General features: G+C 48.6%; 3 protein-coding genes across 5 annotated transcripts; 1 reads left to right on the forward strand and 2 right to left on the reverse strand.

The window, feature by feature from the left end:
• Nucleotides 1–4,970: 4,970 nt before the first annotated feature.
• Nucleotides 4,971–9,208, reverse strand: LOC119268862 (putative RNA-binding protein YlmH). Of its 3 annotated transcripts, none has more exons than XM_037550572.1 (13): nucleotides 8,910–9,208; nucleotides 8,732–8,832; nucleotides 7,864–7,995; nucleotides 7,682–7,755; nucleotides 7,507–7,612; nucleotides 7,339–7,407; nucleotides 6,900–6,964; nucleotides 6,693–6,791; nucleotides 6,419–6,518; nucleotides 6,218–6,260; nucleotides 5,805–5,911; nucleotides 5,306–5,483; nucleotides 4,971–5,127 (listed from the first exon to the last, which is right to left on the reverse strand). In XM_037550572.1, the coding sequence occupies exons 1-11, from the start codon at nucleotides 9,007–9,009 to the stop codon at nucleotides 5,841–5,843; spliced, it is 960 nt and encodes a 319-aa protein (XP_037406469.1). In that variant the 5' UTR covers nucleotides 9,010–9,208; the 3' UTR covers nucleotides 4,971–5,127; nucleotides 5,306–5,483; nucleotides 5,805–5,840. The 3 variants fall into 3 exon arrangements, with proteins under 3 accessions (XP_037406469.1, XP_037406468.1, XP_037406470.1); XM_037550571.1 differs by having other exon boundaries at nucleotides 6,218–6,277; XM_037550573.1 differs by lacking the exon at nucleotides 6,218–6,260 and having other exon boundaries at nucleotides 8,910–9,202.
• On the forward strand, nucleotides 9,085–10,575 carry LOC119268861 (pentatricopeptide repeat-containing protein At2g27800, mitochondrial-like). Its single transcript, XM_037550570.1, has one exon. The coding sequence runs from the start codon at nucleotides 9,189–9,191 to the stop codon at nucleotides 10,368–10,370; it is 1,182 nt and encodes a 393-aa protein (XP_037406467.1). The 5' UTR covers nucleotides 9,085–9,188; the 3' UTR covers nucleotides 10,371–10,575.
• A 423-nt stretch (nucleotides 10,576–10,998) lies between these two features.
• Nucleotides 10,999–14,242, reverse strand: LOC119268863 (dihydroorotase, mitochondrial-like). The gene is made up of 7 exons (XM_037550574.1): nucleotides 13,538–14,242; nucleotides 13,258–13,439; nucleotides 12,754–12,890; nucleotides 12,368–12,533; nucleotides 12,172–12,288; nucleotides 11,631–11,791; nucleotides 10,999–11,413 (listed from the first exon to the last, which is right to left on the reverse strand). Exons 1-7 carry the CDS (start codon nucleotides 13,774–13,776, stop codon nucleotides 11,210–11,212), a joined length of 1,206 nt encoding a protein of 401 aa, XP_037406471.1. The 5' UTR covers nucleotides 13,777–14,242; the 3' UTR covers nucleotides 10,999–11,209.
• Between the last annotated feature and the right edge of the window lie 1,865 nt (nucleotides 14,243–16,107).

Genomic DNA, 16,107 nt, shown 5'->3' on the forward strand with positions numbered 1-16,107 from the left:
CGGTGCACGTCCCCACAGGAGCCTTTCCCGTGCGCCTCGCGACGATCAGCGGCATGGCCAAGATAAGGGAAGCAGGGTTGACCACCGCGGCAACCGCGACGGCCGTAGGCGTGCTGCATCGCCGGCGCCCCTATCCTCTTGGGCTCCGGCGCCGACTGCGACCCCGAGGCTAGCGCCCTGGAGATGGGTCGAGCCCCTCCGGCCACGGCTCTGGCTGCTCCTGTGGAGGCTCGTGGTCGCAGCCCGTCTAGGCACGCGCGCCCTGGCAGTGCCAGGCGGGACTCAAGGGACGCCCGCACTCCTCCGGCTTCGCCGCCCCTCTCTCCCACGTCCGTGCTCCGCTCACCACCCCCTCCAAGCGTGACGAGGCTAGGGCTGCTACAGAGGCCATTCAAGAGAGGAGTCCAGCACTCATTGAGCTTTGCTCGCCGGTCTCCATGTTGAGCCCCCTCCTCCACGTCTCGCCAGTACGCCCTCCCGGCTTTGAGGCATCTCCTACACCACCCCTCCTCAGCAGTGGCCCCCTGCAGCGAACCCCGACCTCTCCACGGGCTCGTAAACGTGCAGATGATGATGTGTTGCCGGCGGGGCTTGCTGAACTACTTGTGCCAAGCCTGGGGGTGGCTCTCCCGGAGCCGTTGTTCTGTGCTCGCCAGCCTGCGTTGTTGATGTGTGCTCCGGATCTCCCTCCTTCCCCTGCTTCAACACCACCCAGGAAGCCGACAACCCGCCGGAAAACTCTCGCTGGCGTGAAGATCTCCAAGGTGGGTGGCCTCTTCCTGCAGAGGATCAGGCGCCCTGTTGTCCTCGCAGCAACGACGTCGGCGGCACAGGCGGCTGAGCAGTTTATTGGCCGCAGCCCGGGCATCATCAAGAACGGGCAGGACGTCACCACTGCCACCCTGGATGCCTTCGCTGTAAAGTTCAAAGAGCAGCTTCTTCCTGATGTAATTGTGGCCATGAGAGAGTTCTTTGAGCTAGACAATGGGGCTGTTACAGCAGTGGAAGATGCTCTGATCGAGCATGGTGGAGCAGGGGTCCTCGACACTGTGGGAGCAGATGTTTCCGCGGGCTCGCTGGATGTGAACGCCTGAGGTTTAGATCTTGTAGTAGCTGCTGCTGGGTGCGTTGTTCCTCATGTTAGTGCAACATCTGTTGTTTTGTAAGGGTCTGTTCCAGTTCAAGGGCAATAGCTCTGTTTGTGGAAGAACTACAACTCCGTACGTGGTTTGTACCAGTTCAAGGGCAATAGCTCATGTTAGTGCAACTATGTACGTGGTTTCGTCCATTTGGCCTTGTGCTAGTCCATGCTTCCATCTTGTTCATGCATGTGTGCGCCCCCATCATGGGCTTCATCCAAACCTCAGGGCCACCTTACTTTCCAATGACAGTACAACCGATAAACACAATTAGCTGGAACGTGCGGGGGCTTAATTGCCCAGACCGAAGAGCTACTGTTAAAGCAACGCTTGCCGACTCCTCCTGCCAGCTTGTCTGTCTTCAGGAGACTAAGTTGAGTGTTGTCGACAAATTCATCGTTGCGTCACTTGGGGGAAACAGACTGGGTGGCTTTGCCCAGCGTCCGGCGAACGGAACTAGGGGCGGTATCCTATTGCTATGGGATGAGAATCTACTTGATGCTTCCGACTTTGTCACCTCTGCATACTGTATTTCTGCCACGTTCTGTATACGTGCTTCTGGCTCCTGCTTCAAGCTCACTTCGGTCTATGGCCCCACTGATTCCTCGTGCAAAGATGCTTTTTTTGCGGAGTTGCTCAACCACAAACCACCTACGGATGTGGCTTGGTTGGTTGCCGGGGACTTTAACCAAATTTACCGAGCCAGGGATAAGAACAAGAGGAACGTCAACACGAGCAGAATTAACCGCTTCCGGTCGACGCTTCATTCCTGTGAACTCAAGGAAATCCACCTCCAGAACAGACGCTTCACTTGGAGCAACGAACGCGCCAACCCACATTGTGCAAGCTTGATTCCTTCTTCTGCAATGCCGGGTGGGACACCACTCACAACAATCACTTGTTACATGCCCTGTCGTCTTCCCTCTCTGACCATTGCCCTCTGTTGCTCGCCGATGACAAGGGCCCTAGGCGCCCGCGTACATTCAGATTTGAGAATTTCTGGGTATCTTTGCCCGGATTTCACGAGGTCGTTCTTGATGCTTGGGCGGAGAGGGTGAGTCATTCTGAACCGTACCAGGTCCTCCACCATAAGCTCAAAAAAACGGCGCTCCGCCTTGCTCAGTGGAGCAAGCGTATCTTCTCCAAGGCCAAGGTGCAGCTCCATGCAGCCAACATCATCATCCTCCGCCTGGACATTACGCAAGAGGAGCGACTGCTATCCCCGGAGGAGCTTGACCTACGCTCTAGGCTTAAGAGGCGCGTGATTAGTCTTGCGGTTCTAGAGAGGGCAAGAAAGAGCCAATGCGCTAGGATTGCGAACCTGAAGGATGGGGATGCTAACACAAAATTTTTCCACCGCCGCATCAACGCTAGGAGAAGGAAAAATCACATCCATAGGATAAAAAACGCACAAGGCTGGGTCACCGACCATAAGCAAAAAGAGGACATCATCCATAACCACTTTGCCGAGGTCATGGGCAGAGCAAGCACGAGCTGCGTTGACCTTAATTGGGATGAGCTTAATATCCAGTCGCATGACTTGGATGATCTCGGTGATCCCATCACTGAGGATGAGGTTTTGGCGGCCATAAAAGCAATGCCGGGGGACAAGGCTCCCGGGCCGGATGGCTTCACGGGCATCTTCTTCAAACGTTGTTGGGAAATTATTAAGCATGATCTCATGCGGGTCATCCAGAGCTTTGACTCGCTCCACACATCCCACTTGCAATGGCTCAACTCGGCCAATGTGGTGCTTTTGCCCAAGAAGGAGGGGGCGGAGGGAGTCTCTGACTATAGGCCTATTAGTCTTGTCCATGCCATGGCCAAGATTATCGCCAAGATTCTTTCCCTGCGGCTTGCCCCTCACATGGACGTTCTCGTCTCCAATGCCCAAAATGCTTTCATAAAGAAGAGGAGTATCCATGACAACTTCATGTATGTGCGCAATTTTGCGAGATAGTTGCACAAGCGCAAGACTTCAGCCCTCCTCTTCAAGCTTGACATTAGAAAAGCTTTCGACTCGGTCAAATGGGAATACATCCTCGACTTATTACAACCCAAGGGGTTTCCTTGCAAATTCCGGAATTGGATCGCCGCTCTACTCTCATCTTCCTCTTCGCGCGTTCTCCTCAATGGGCTTCCGGGCCCCCCGATCAAGCACGGCCGCGGGTTTCGTCAAGGGGACCCAATTTCACCTCTACTGTTCGTCCTTGCAATTGACCCCCTTCAACATATCCTCGACATCGCAACTCACAAGGGCATCATCCATAGGATCCGCGGCCGCGGCGTCATGATGAGAACCTCCCTCTATGCGGACGACGCGGCCATCTTCATGGCCCCAATCAAGCAGGACATTGATAACCTCTCAGTCATCCTAAGGGGTTTCGGCGAGGTGACGGGACTCTGCACCAACTTCCGCAAGAGCTCGGTTGTGCCCATTCGATGCAGCCACCTTCCTCTGGAGCATATTCTGAGTAGCATTCCGGCGACCCGCGCCGCTTTCCCAATCAAATATTTGGGCCTCCCGCTCTCAGTACGACAACTTCGGAAGGTCGACTTCCAGTATCTTGAAGACAAGGCGGCCGAAAAATTAGTAACTTGGGAGGGACAAAGCATCACAACTATTGGGCGCACTACCCTTGTCAGATCGGTCATCACCTCTCAAGCGGTCTTCTCCATCACATCTCTCATCGTGCCACATGGCACACTTCATAATATCAACAAGATTGAGAGGGCCTTCCTCTGGTCAGGGTCGGACAAGACGACCGGCGCAAAATGTAAGGTCAATTGGGACATGGTCTGCAGGCCTACGATCTATGGAGGCCTGGGCATCCTCAACACCGACAAGTTTGCTCGGGCCTTGCGACTAAGGTGGCCATGGTACGAATGGAAGGAGCCTACCAAGCTTTGGGTTGGCTTGGGCAACCCGTGCACCGACGAAGATATGGATTTCTTCTATGCCTCCGCCACAATCATCGTTGGCAATGGTGCAAAAACACCATTCTGGGACTCCCCGTGGTTGCTTGGCCGCAAGCCCAAGGATATTGCCCCTCTTATTTTTCAAGCCTCAAAAAGGAAGAGATCGACGCTTCGCCAGGCCCTGCAGGGAACGCTTGGATGACCCACATCAAGCATGCCACTATTGTCTCCGCCGCACACATCCAGGAACTTTTCTCGCTTTGGGCACTTGTGCATGACTTCCATCTTGACGATCACGTTGAGGACGACATTGTTTGGAAACATGCTGATGATGGGCAGTACTCGGCGTCCACAACTTATAAGGCGCAATTCCTTGGCCTGACGCACTCGCCCATTCACCACATGGTTTGGAGAGCTTGGGGCCCCCTAAGGTCAAATTCTTCGCCTGGTTGACCTTGCAAGACCGGAACTGGACCGCCGACCGGTTGGTGCGGCATGGTTGGGATAACTGTGGGCTTTGCCCTCTTTGCAAACGTGAGCAAGAATCGGGCATCCACCTCTTCGTCAAGTGCCGCTTCTCCATTAGGCTCTGGCGATCGGTCATTGACAAGTTTGGTCTTGTGCACATGGACACCTCCAATTGGCACCTTGAGGATTCCCTCATGCAATGGTGGGATAAAAGGACCGACATGCGAAACCCCAATAGACGAGCGATGGCCTCCCTCACCATGCTCGTCTCCTGGACTATTTGGAACGAGAGAAACGCGCGGGTGTTTCGTAACAAGAGCGCGCCGCCGCCTATCCTGCTCCAAAATATCGTGCTTGAGGCAAAATTATGGGTTACGGCAGGTGCTAAGAAACTAGGGTGTTTTGTTGTACGAGAGTAATTGCCATGCCGTGTTGCAAGGGCGCTTGTAAAAACTCTAAACTCTATTCTCCTCTTATTTAATGGATGAGGCAAATCTTTTGCCTTCGTTTCGAAAAAAAAAGATATACTTTTTGTTCGCCTTTTTGCCCTAAAGCAGATTGAGTCCTCACACGAGTTGGAGTTCACAGAGGGACTTCGATCCTACAAAATACCAAAAAGACTACATCAGTGGTAGCTGCCACATGAAGAACTATGATGAAAGAAAGCAGATTTTCCAAGCCTATGTGCAGCTACCCATCTTTGCGTATATGATACTCCTACCATTTACTTCATAAATACTGAAAACATATGGACTTGCAACTATAAGCGAATTGCGTACCTTCTAAATTTCATTCTCAATTTGATCTGGACTTTAAAGATAAGCTGTCACATATACTTTACATGTACTGTCCACTTGTCCTTTTCTCTTCTAAATATTATGGATCAGTTTCATCGTAAATATTCGCAGGCAGCTGCAGCCCTTGTGCTTGTGTAAGCAACTGAGCACTTCGCAAACTCTGAAAGCAAAGTGCACAGTAAAGAGTAGAAGAGTGAAATCCAAAATAGGGTAAGCACACATATCATAAATAAATTGTTTTTTCCATCATAGTATGATCTTTTATACTGCCTCAGTGATGACTTAGCAATACAATTACACCCTAACAATATACTCACGAGTTTCTTTAGAAATGTTGAACCCAGCTAATTTAAGCAAAATGAAGTAATTACTTGATGAATCTTAGAATTATACTGTACTAAGCAGAGCGAAATTTTCAGCTTTACTATTTGAATCGTGAACAAGAGAATTTTCTTCAAATAGTAGGTATCAAAATGCATACCACGAGTCAGGTATTCTTCAGAGAACAATTGATCAGTCACGGGCCTACAAATATTGAATCAACTGAACGACATATTTGCCTTTCTTCGTAGTCACGATTTCCCCAATCTACAGGAAATAATGACTTGAAGTAACTCAAGCATATAACAGAGATTTGAAAATGTATTAGACATCTCTAGTAGCATGCATACATCTTCCATAGCATGCTATAAGGGGTATTTCTGCATATCATATAATGCAAAGATCTAGGAGTAATTGTCAGCATATATCAACAAATATATTATGAATATAAGTGGACAGCCAAGGTTGTAATTTTTCCATTTAACATTTTGGAGTATGGTTCACAGAATAAAGAAGGAAAGGATTAAAACAACAACAAACACTAAACATATAGAATGGGCGGTCCAACTTAACTGCATACAGAATACAATGCAAGGCCCAACATATTCTCAAAAACCTGCACTGGTGGAATGCCTCTCAACCACCAGAAAAATTGTTCCATCAGAGTAAACTAGGTGCAACAGTAACATCATAATTTTATCCTAATTTGCTCGAGAGAATTCAAGACTCATCAAGCATTTATTCAAAAAGACAATAACTGGTGATTGATTTTACCTTTAATCTCCCCATCCCACTGACAGAAACAACATCCCCAGCCTTGAGGGTAGCTCCACTTTTCGAAACCAGTGACCAATTCACACGAACATCTCCAGAACTTACCAAACAGAAAAAGAAACTTACAATGAATTGCATTGTGCACGGTAATTAGAAAAACCAACAGGCTAACAGCACTGTCCAAAATAAGATAAGAATGTCCAACTATTCATGTTAAGGTAAAGAAAAGCCTTACTGAACATAAAGTAACAAATTATCAGCTCAAAGTTCATACCTGATCATGCTACCAAGCTTTGTGCGTGATATTTTAAATCCTGCACTGGCCACAGCATCAACCCGAAGTGATGATTCTACAGTTTTAAAAGATTTGGTCCTGCAGGGCAGTGCTGAGCAGCTTATTCCAGGGTATTACATCATAAGTTGTTGTGATCTTAAGAATGCAGTATATACACTAAGATCCATGATGACATGTGAAACAAACCTTGGTGGCTCATACTCTATAGCAAGCAAGGGAATCTGGGTGCATGAAACACCAACTTTCCCCACCTGTTCAATAAAATATCATTCACAGTAAACCATAATTAGAAGAATCTGCACTTCCAACAAGGAAAATAATACTCAAAAAAATCATAAACAACAGTCAAAGTTCATGGGGAGATTCTTCGCGGACAGATTTGGGTCAAAACTCACAAATATAAAAGGCTAACATAAAAAGAACAAAGATTTTCAGCGATCTAAGCGGACATAAAAATTAAGATCGCAATGTGCTCTAATTTCTTAAAATGTCGAGTAAAAATAAATACATCAGCATGTAATATCTCAGATCTGCTCCATTATATAAACATAGGCACACAAGTGGGAGTATGCACATCCAGCTTGCGCAAACGAAAAATTGGCAACATAATTTGTGAGATACCTACCTTTTCTAGTGTGGAAGTCAGATAGTCAACAAGCTCTGGATCAACAAGGACCTGAGCACCTCTTTCCCCCTAACAGAAAAGCAAAGAGACAGCTCAAATGGTGATAAGATGGAAAAAGAAAAACTGGACACCGCATCAGGGAAATGAGTATTTGTGGAAAGTGTGGACCTGTAAAAGTATATCTCCAACTTTCTCCCTTGTAATTCCTGCCCCAAGAATAGCACCGAGAAAATCACCATGAGAACAGGGTTCCAATCGGAAATTCCCGGAGATGCTGGGAAAGGTTTAAAATTCAGTTTACATAACAGGTAGTGGTGGCTACAATATATAAATTCTTGAAAACCTCAAAGCAGCAACTACATCTGGGTCACTTCTCATAGAGTCTGGATGCCCAACTGAAATTCGGCACCGCTCAGCCTAGATGGATATGAAGATGAGAAAAACAAGGTATATAGGTTAATATAAGCTATTATTCACGTAAAAATGGTAGCTATCAACAACTCCTTTGATTGTATTGAATTCCACCTGTGGATAGCCCCCCTGAGCTACTGCTTTGATATCAGCTAACTTTTCAATTGCTAGCATAGCCTCCGCTATGATAGGTGGCGTAAGAAAACTGGTGTGGAAGACATCTCTTCGTTGGGAAGCCCTTTGTGCCTGCATACGCTTGATGTCAGTACAAATTCATGAACTTAAGAACTAATGATCATGTAACTGTAACCCCAGTAATTTTCTCAATATAAAACAGGGTGATATGCCTTCTCTTGGAAATGGACTAACTACGGTACTGGAACAAATTTACTGAAAAGCCATGTGGTAACCTCATGGTACATTGTTAATATGCAAAAAGGCAGTTATGTTATGTTATGTTCTACTAAGCATCATGTGACACTATAGGATATCAGGATCAACTTTGTATTTCCTCCCTACAGCTTATCCGTACATCTATTCACCAATTCTAGAACTCCTGCCACTTGGTATACCTGGGAAGAAGCAATTTTATTCTCTTCCTACAAAGGCACCAGTCAATATGATTGAAAGGTTATGTTTTCACACACCAAATGGACAATTAATTGACTTTTTCTTCATGCTTCAATAGCGAAACAGCTAACAGGAAGCACATCTCATTTCCCCTAATTTTCATGTACTAAAAATACTCTCTTAGAGAGGAAGCATCAGCCTATTAGAACACAGCCTGAAGCTCATGAATAGTGGGAAGAAGTCTAAAATTCCATCGAGGCACAGTTCGTCGACAGGCCAAGTATCCGCACTATCATCAACCATCTAATCTCAGTAAACGGGGCAGTCAATAGAACTGTTTCACGTCGAACTAGACTCTGACGGAGGTTCAATGGAAAATACAAATGTGCTAGAATGAAGAAAAAGAGATAACCATATCCAGAATGTCCATGACTTCCTCGATTACATGCCTGTGCACGCCCCACTTATCTCCGACTGCGGCCGCCGAGACGGCGAGGGCCAGGTCACACCGCCCTGCGCACGGCGGCCAAGCCTTAGACAGACAGCTCAATCAGAGCATCAGACCGACCGGGCAATGGGTTAGGGCTTACCTCGCGCGAAGAAGCGGAGTGGCGTGGCGATAGCGCGGCGCGGGCAAGGGCAGTGGAGGAGTCGCCGGAGAGGGCTTGCCAAGGCGACCGCGGCGGCCATCCTTTCTGCAAGCCGACCAGGCCGCCTGTGCTCTGAGCCTCTGTGATGTGATGTGAGCGTGCCGTGCTTGGTGGCGGTTGCCTAACCGGGTGCGGGATTGTGTTGTGCCGTCTGTGGCCTTTTGTGGGTTCTGTGGAGTGTACTGGTGTTGCAGTATCCCCGCCGCCGCCGCCGCCGCGATGAGCACGCTCCTCCGGCGCATCCTCTGCAGCACGCCCGCCGGCGCCTCCCTCTCCCACCGCCTCCCCTTCGCCACCTCGTCCCGCCGCACCCCGCACCGCTTCCGCCGCAGCCACCGCGCGCCCAGCCAGTCGCCGTCGCCCGACGCCGTCTCCGCCGCCGTCGCCTCCCTCCCCTCCCGCCTCACCCCGGCCGTCCTAGCATCCTCCCTCGCCTCCACCTCCGACCTCCGCCTCCTCTTCCCGCTGCTCACCCACTCCCTCGGCCGGCCCACCTTCCGGCCCGACCCGGGGCCCTTCCTCGTCGCCGTCAAGCGCCTGGGCGCCGCCCAGCTCTACCACGAGTTCGACCGCACCTGCGCCCTCTTCTTCTCCCTCCTCCCGTCCCTGCCGTCCCCGGGGCCCCTCCTCAGGGCCGCCCTCTACTTCTACTGCGAGTTCCGCAAGCTCGGCAAGGCGTTCCACGTCTACACCCTCATGCGCGCCTCCGCCGACCCGGCCGCGCGCCCCGCCGCCGACACCTACCACGCGCTCTTCACGGCGCTGCTGTCGCGCGGGGGCAACGACTCCATGGTGCACTACATGTACATGGACACCGTCTCGGCGCTGTTCCGGCAGATGCTGGAGGAGGGCGTCCCGCCGGACACCCGGGCGCTCAACGTGCTCGTCAGGGGCTACGCGCAGTCGCTGCACCTCAACGACGCGCTGCGCGTGTTCCACCAGATGGCGCCCGTCTACGGCTGCCAGCCGGACGGCCTCACGTACAGCTACCTGGTGCGCGGGCTGAGCGCGCAGGGCCGCACCAAGAACGCCCGGGAGCTGTTCGACGAAATGCGGGGCAAAGGGATGATGCCGACGGAGCCGTCCTGCAACGCGTTCGTCAGCGCGCTCGCCGTGGCCGGGGAGGCCGCGGAGGCCGAGCGGGTGATGTGGGATATGGCCAGGGCGGGGGCGGTGGTGGATCATATCACGAGGAGGGCGGTGGTGGAGGAGCTGGGGAGGGCCGGGAAGAGGGACGACGCTGAAAGAGTGGTCAGGGAGATGGAGGAGATGGGCATGCTCAGAGTCGCCGAGCGGCGAGAGCTCCTCGCTTCCATCCAAGACGACGAGGACGGCGACGATGGCATGGATGCTGCTGTTGAGAGCACGAGAGGTGGTGATCGGCGACGACGACAAAGTTAGCAGAGAATTCAGCAGCTGCATTGGATGTTTTATCTGCATTGGATTTTTTTTTTACTATGATTCTCGAGTATCCGTTCACAAATGTAAGATGTTTTAGGTATGTCAATATAGTCTATATTTGAATTGAAATGAATGAACAAGCACACTAAAACTAGAACGTGTCTATATACATTTGATTTAGAAAAAAAAAGGTTACTGTAGGACATCTTATATTTGTGTGGAGGGAGGAACAGAGTCATGTGTGCAATGTGCCCACAACGATACATGCGAGTTGAAAACGGATCGTGTAATTGAATGTTAGTAAGTTTGAAGAGTTAAAATATCTTGAATTATCACCTGCAACTACGCGCGAACAACACGTCTTTTAAACACGGGGTGGAATGAAAGAGACGAGCAATATACCAGGGAACTGGCTAAATTCTTCTTCTCGTATTGTTGTGCGTAATATGAGCACCAACCTGTTGGGTAGAGCTATGCCGACACAACTCTACGCACGCCTTTGACGCCATGGCTGTGGCTGCCGCTTCACCTGCCGTGCCAATCGACTCAACAAGACTCGCACGCAAATAGTATCAGCTTACCCTTTCATCTTCTGATGAGGTTTTAGTGCAATCCACTGAAATGCAGATAACTCAACAAGAACCTCTTTTCTTTTATTCAGACGAAGACTTTTTCGCTCTTGCTTCGAATAAGTTGCTCTTACAAAGTTGCTTTTAGGAATCCCACACGGGGTAAGTTTACAACCAAAACCATGTTTGTCAGGCTCATTCTACTTTAAAGGGGGAGATGGAACGGCTCCACTTATTGTTTCTCCCCCAAATGGATCGTCTGTAATTTGCTTATTCTTCAGGCTGATCGGACGGAAGCCATTCCAGAGTGTTGCCGGTGGACATAGGCACAATCACCCCTGAACCGTACGCATAAGTTGCAGGCACTTTCCAGGGGCTCCTTCTCAGAACAATCTTTGATGTGTTCCTTGGGAGTCCATAAAAATCTGGCCCATTGAAGCTTGTAAACGCCTCTAGCTTATCAAGAGCACCGACCTGAAACAGGACAAAATATGTCCAAAAAACAGATTAGTAAGAAATCCTAACATTTTCATGTCGGATAGAGTAGTTCTTTGCCTATAAGATTGTGATAGACTTTTTGTAGCTGAGACAATTATAACAGTAGTTTCTAGTAAGATGATAACGATCCAGGCCAAAGAAAATACTGAACTCCAATGAGAGAGAGAGAGAGAGAGAGACAGAAATATATTACCTCTTCAAATACCTTCGCATAAAGAGAAAGAGCAACAGGAGCGCTATATATTCCTGCACATCCACAGGAACACTCCTTCATCCGTTTATCATGGGGAGCACTGTCAGTGCCAAGAAAGTATTGTCTGCTCCCACTTGTTACAGCAGAAACAATAGCTTGCCCTGGGGTAGAAGATTCAGAGACAATTAAACACATTGGATGTTGTAGAAAGAAGAAAAGGGAAATTGATCATATTTTCTACCAAGCACATCACTAGTGTTATCCTACAAATAAAGGTGCACTTTTGATAATAAAAGAATGCAATGAAGTCCAAAGCCATGTTCATATATTCGAAATTGTAATGCTGGCAAAGAATATAAGCATCAAAGGAATATGACAACGTAATGCGAGAATAGCAATGTTGTAGATCTAGTCTTTTACTGCTGAAGGAATATCCAAGCCTATGTTTTCTACCATAAATATTTCAGTGAGAACAATAACTAATGGTAGGGCAGACTGGAAACTTATGTGGGTTAGGGACACGAGAGTGACCGGAACATACTGTGAGTTTCTCTCTTCAGCACTGGCAAGCAATAATTGTGAGGCTGTAAACCACCCTGAAACAACGCATTCCTGTTTAGAAGGAGATGCTGTGGAGTCACTGTTGCAGCAACATGACCTGAAAACACACAAAAGAAATGTAAGAACCACGTATAGGGAAAAACAGAAGTATTAATGATCATTGTAAGAGCGCATACCTTCTTTGCATGATTCTATGAAGTTCACTGCATCCATCGTAGTGATATGTTCCATAACGATTTTCAGCTGTGGAAGTTTTTGTACAAGTGGTGCTAATATTTTCTCAATGAAGACCTTCTCACGGTCAAAGGTATCGACATGAGGATCTGTGACTTCTCCATGAACCTGAAGGAAATGAAAAATAGCCATAAAGGTGAATATGTTGGCATTGACCGTACAGGTATCAATATTACTAACTCTGATGAACATCTTTTTGATAATTTTGGTACTGTCAAGGCAACAAATGGCAAGCCCATTTAATATCTGAAGTAAAGCTAGAGACCAACTTGGCAGATGAACCAAAACTTTGGGGTTCTGTGTAGGGAGAAGAACAATAACTACTTACAAGTAAAGGCATTTCCTGCTTAACCATCTCTTCAAGGACAGGCAAGCATTTCCCCAAAATATCAGTTACGCCATCTTGGGAGTTAGTAGTTGCTCCAGCAGGATACAACTTGACAGCAAAAACCACACCACTCTTTCCTACAAACCAACAAAACAAACATGGCATGCAAAATAAACATTATGATCCATCACTTCATAATTTATGAGTCATGACTGAAGGAGGAGCAGAACATTTACAAGATGAATCAGAATCTTTAAGGGAATAACCATAATCACGTTAATAAATCTTATTCTAGCTTCTAACATGCCCTAACAATGTGGTAACAAACTCATCGTGTGTATGCACATCAAAACTAACAAACAATAGGGCTGACTATAAATTTGGTTTTTTGCTAGTTGGGAGACAGATATAGATATTTGATAACCAGGAGACGCAATCATGAAGTACACACAGCAAAAAAAAAAACACAGCTAAAGAACCAATTTCGGTAGGGAGAATCCGTACTTGCAATCTTAATTTCTTCCGGGCTAGTGCTGTCCGTGAGGTAGAGCGTCATGAGCGGCACGAAGCTGCTGCCTGGAGGCAGCGCCTTCATGATCTCATCTCTGTACGCGATCGCACGTGACGTTGTTGTAACCGGGGGCTTCAGGTTGGGCATGACGATGGCTCTCTGAAAGTGCCTCGCGCTGCCACAGAGCACACAACAAAACACAGAGGCCCTGCCTGTTAAGCTCTTTGAGGCATTGCACCGAACAGTAAGAGTGCACTAGCAGAAGGAGCAAACCTGTGGGGTAGCACAGCGGCCATCACGTCGCCGTCGCGGAGGTGGAGGTGCCAGTCGTCGGGGCGCGTGATGGTGAGCTCCTGCGTCGCCGAGGAGGCCATGGCGCTCGCCCTCGTGTTCGGGCGGTGGCGAGGAGGGTGGACTCGGACCCGGTGCTGGGGCGACGGCCGCGGGAAGGAGACCAGAGGCTTCAGATGCGGGTTCGCGGAGACGGCGGCGGTGGTGATCGCGAACTGCATTGACTTGGCGGCTTTATTCGGATTCGGTTTGGCCCTCCTCCGGTGGCGAGTCCGGCGTGGAGCAGCAAGAGGCGTGGGCGTTTGGTGGGTAGAAACCGAAGATTCGGTTGGTGTAGTTCGGTGTTTGGCTCGGTTAAGTAATTTCGAACCCAAAATGACGAACGAAATTAGAAAAAAAACCCGACAATTTGGCTCGTTTTTTGGATTCTGCCGGAGTACCCGGGAGCTCCTCCGCCGTGTGCAGGCGTGCAGCGACGTAGGGACCGAGGCAGCGCGCTACGGGAGTACGGGTCTACGGTGGTCGGAGGCTGGAGAGAAGCAGAGAAGGTGACGCGACGGTAAGTGGCGGCGCGCGGCGAAGGCGGGGGAGGAGCCAGCAAGGAGGCGGCGCGACGGGAGTGGCGAGCGTGCGTGCTGGCCGTGCGCCTGGCTGGTGCGGTGGGTTGTGCGCCAAGGCGATGGCCAAGGCACACGGGTGCGCGGGTATGGACGGGTAGAGTAATACCATACACATACCATGTAGTCAATGGGTATAAAATTTTACCCATACCCGTATCCACGGATATGAAACTTTATCCGTACTCATATCCGGCGGGTATCCATACCCATTGGGTACCAATGAGTAGATCAAATAATACACAAGTTATTTACAATTTCACATTCATCGATATCACATTTGACCAAAAAATATTTATCTCAACTCAGTAATAGATAGATGAGTACATAACAATTATCTTAATTCAAATTAACAATTGATGACAACTTTAAGATAGGTTCACAATCTCATAACACATTTCACAGGTAGGGTAAACGTGTCAGTATAAAAGGACAGGGTATGGATATATCCATGGGCACAAAGCTATACCCGTACCCTACCCATGAGTTAACGAGTAGGATATGGATACTACCCATGGGTATAAAATTATGCCCATACCCTACCCATGCGGGTACGGTATCCGCGGGTACCCATACCTATGGGTAAAATTGCCATCTTTAGTGCACGGGGCTATTTTTGTCTTTTTTTATTGGTTGAGCAAAGTGCGTGAGGATTTTTCTTTTTAACGTAGTGCAAACGCAAGCGCTTGCCTTAAAATTTTACGAAGTGACCTTAAGCGTCTTGTAGTGAACGACGGTCTCCTCCCACTGAAAACGTGTTGACGGAAAACCTGAAATAAATACAGGATAAATACGAGCACCAGAATTTAAACCCTGATGGACTAAGGATACCACCGTCCACCCACCATCCAATCACAAGTTGATTCACAAGTCCGTGGAGACTCTGCAATAGGAGTAGCTGCGGTGGGTTGTATAAACCCGATCATAAGCCGGGCCGGGCTTGGCAAAGCCTGAAGACAAAAATCACAAGGCCGAGCCCGTCCAGAAGCACATGAATAGTGGCATTTTTTAATTAAAATAATCATATTTAGAATATTATATTAATTTGTTGTATCTATATTTGAAATAGAAAAAGTATATATATGGTCATTTCGGGCAAGCTTCGAGCGAAAAAGTAGAGCCCGGCCCGGATGCCGAGCTTTCAGGCTCGGGCCTCCGGGCCGGGCCGGGTTGTCCATTAGTTGTAGCTAAACCTGGCCAAATGGCTCACCCAGGCACGGCACGCCTTGCCGGGCACGTCAAGTACATAGGCCTTGTCGGGCTGGCATGCGTGCTACCCTCCCATGCACAAGCATGACCCCCTTCTTACACGAACCGGCACGACGGCCGTTTAGCCCGCTGGACCGCATAGAATTCAACCTATTGGCTGTTTTAGGCCTATATTCAGCCTATTAGACTGGATTATAAAAAAAAACTAAACATGCCGTGTTGTGCCAGTACTCGCGGCCTACACACAACCCTGGGCGGGCCATCTGCCGGCACGAACGGAATTTTCTATTCGCCGCTTACTGCGGCAAGTAGTCGCCGCTTCGCACAGGGCATAGCTCACCCTGGGCCGGCCCATTTAACTGGTTTCGCTTCGCGAGATTAAAAAACCGCAACAAAAAATGCTCGCGACAGGGATCGAACTAACGACCTCCTGTAGGCGTACAAGCGGCGGTAGCCATCGCGACTGACTCATGGATGTGAAAGAATAACAAAGCTAAACTTAAAGAAAGTAAAAGCGACGACAAAACTTAAAACCTTCTACTGGTTCTTTCTGGTTTTCTTCACAGTCTTGTTCAGTTATTTCTTTTTTCCCATTTTCTTTGTTTTTTCTTTTTTAATATGGTTTTCAAAAACTTCGAATATGGTTTAGAATTTTCAAAAATGTTCTTTTTGTCAAAATTTGTTCATATTCCTGAAATAGTGTTCACATTTTCAAATTTTTGTTCA

This window comes from Triticum dicoccoides, chromosome 3A, assembly GCF_002162155.2.
Source record: "Triticum dicoccoides isolate Atlit2015 ecotype Zavitan chromosome 3A, WEW_v2.0, whole genome shotgun sequence".
In the NCBI taxonomy this organism is placed as follows: domain Eukaryota; kingdom Viridiplantae; phylum Streptophyta; class Magnoliopsida; order Poales; family Poaceae; genus Triticum; species Triticum dicoccoides.

Excerpts from the sequence above, each read along its gene's own strand:
- LOC119268862 (XM_037550571.1), bottom strand. The coding sequence starts at position 9,009 with ATGGCCGCCGCGGTCGCCTTGGCAAGCCCTCTCCGGCGACTCCTCCAC. Across the intron at positions 6,965-7,338 it reads TGACTTCCACACTAGAAAAG|GTGGGGAAAGTTGGTGTTTC; the intron begins GTAGGTATCTCA and ends TTTATTGAACAG. Across the intron at positions 6,519-6,692 it reads AAGCTTGGTAGCATGATCAG|TTCTGGAGATGTTCGTGTGA; the intron begins GTATGAACTTTG and ends CTGTTTGGTAAG.
- LOC119268861 (XM_037550570.1), top strand. The coding sequence starts at position 9,189 with ATGAGCACGCTCCTCCGGCGCATCCTCTGCAGCACGCCCGCCGGCGCC.
- LOC119268863 (XM_037550574.1), bottom strand. The coding sequence starts at position 13,776 with ATGCAGTTCGCGATCACCACCGCCGCCGTCTCCGCGAACCCGCATCTG. Across the intron at positions 13,440-13,537 it reads GCCGCTGTGCTACCCCACAG|CGCGAGGCACTTTCAGAGAG; the intron begins GTTTGCTCCTTC and ends GCTCTGTGGCAG. Across the intron at positions 12,289-12,367 it reads CATAGAATCATGCAAAGAAG|GTCATGTTGCTGCAACAGTG; the intron begins GTATGCGCTCTT and ends GTGTGTTTTCAG.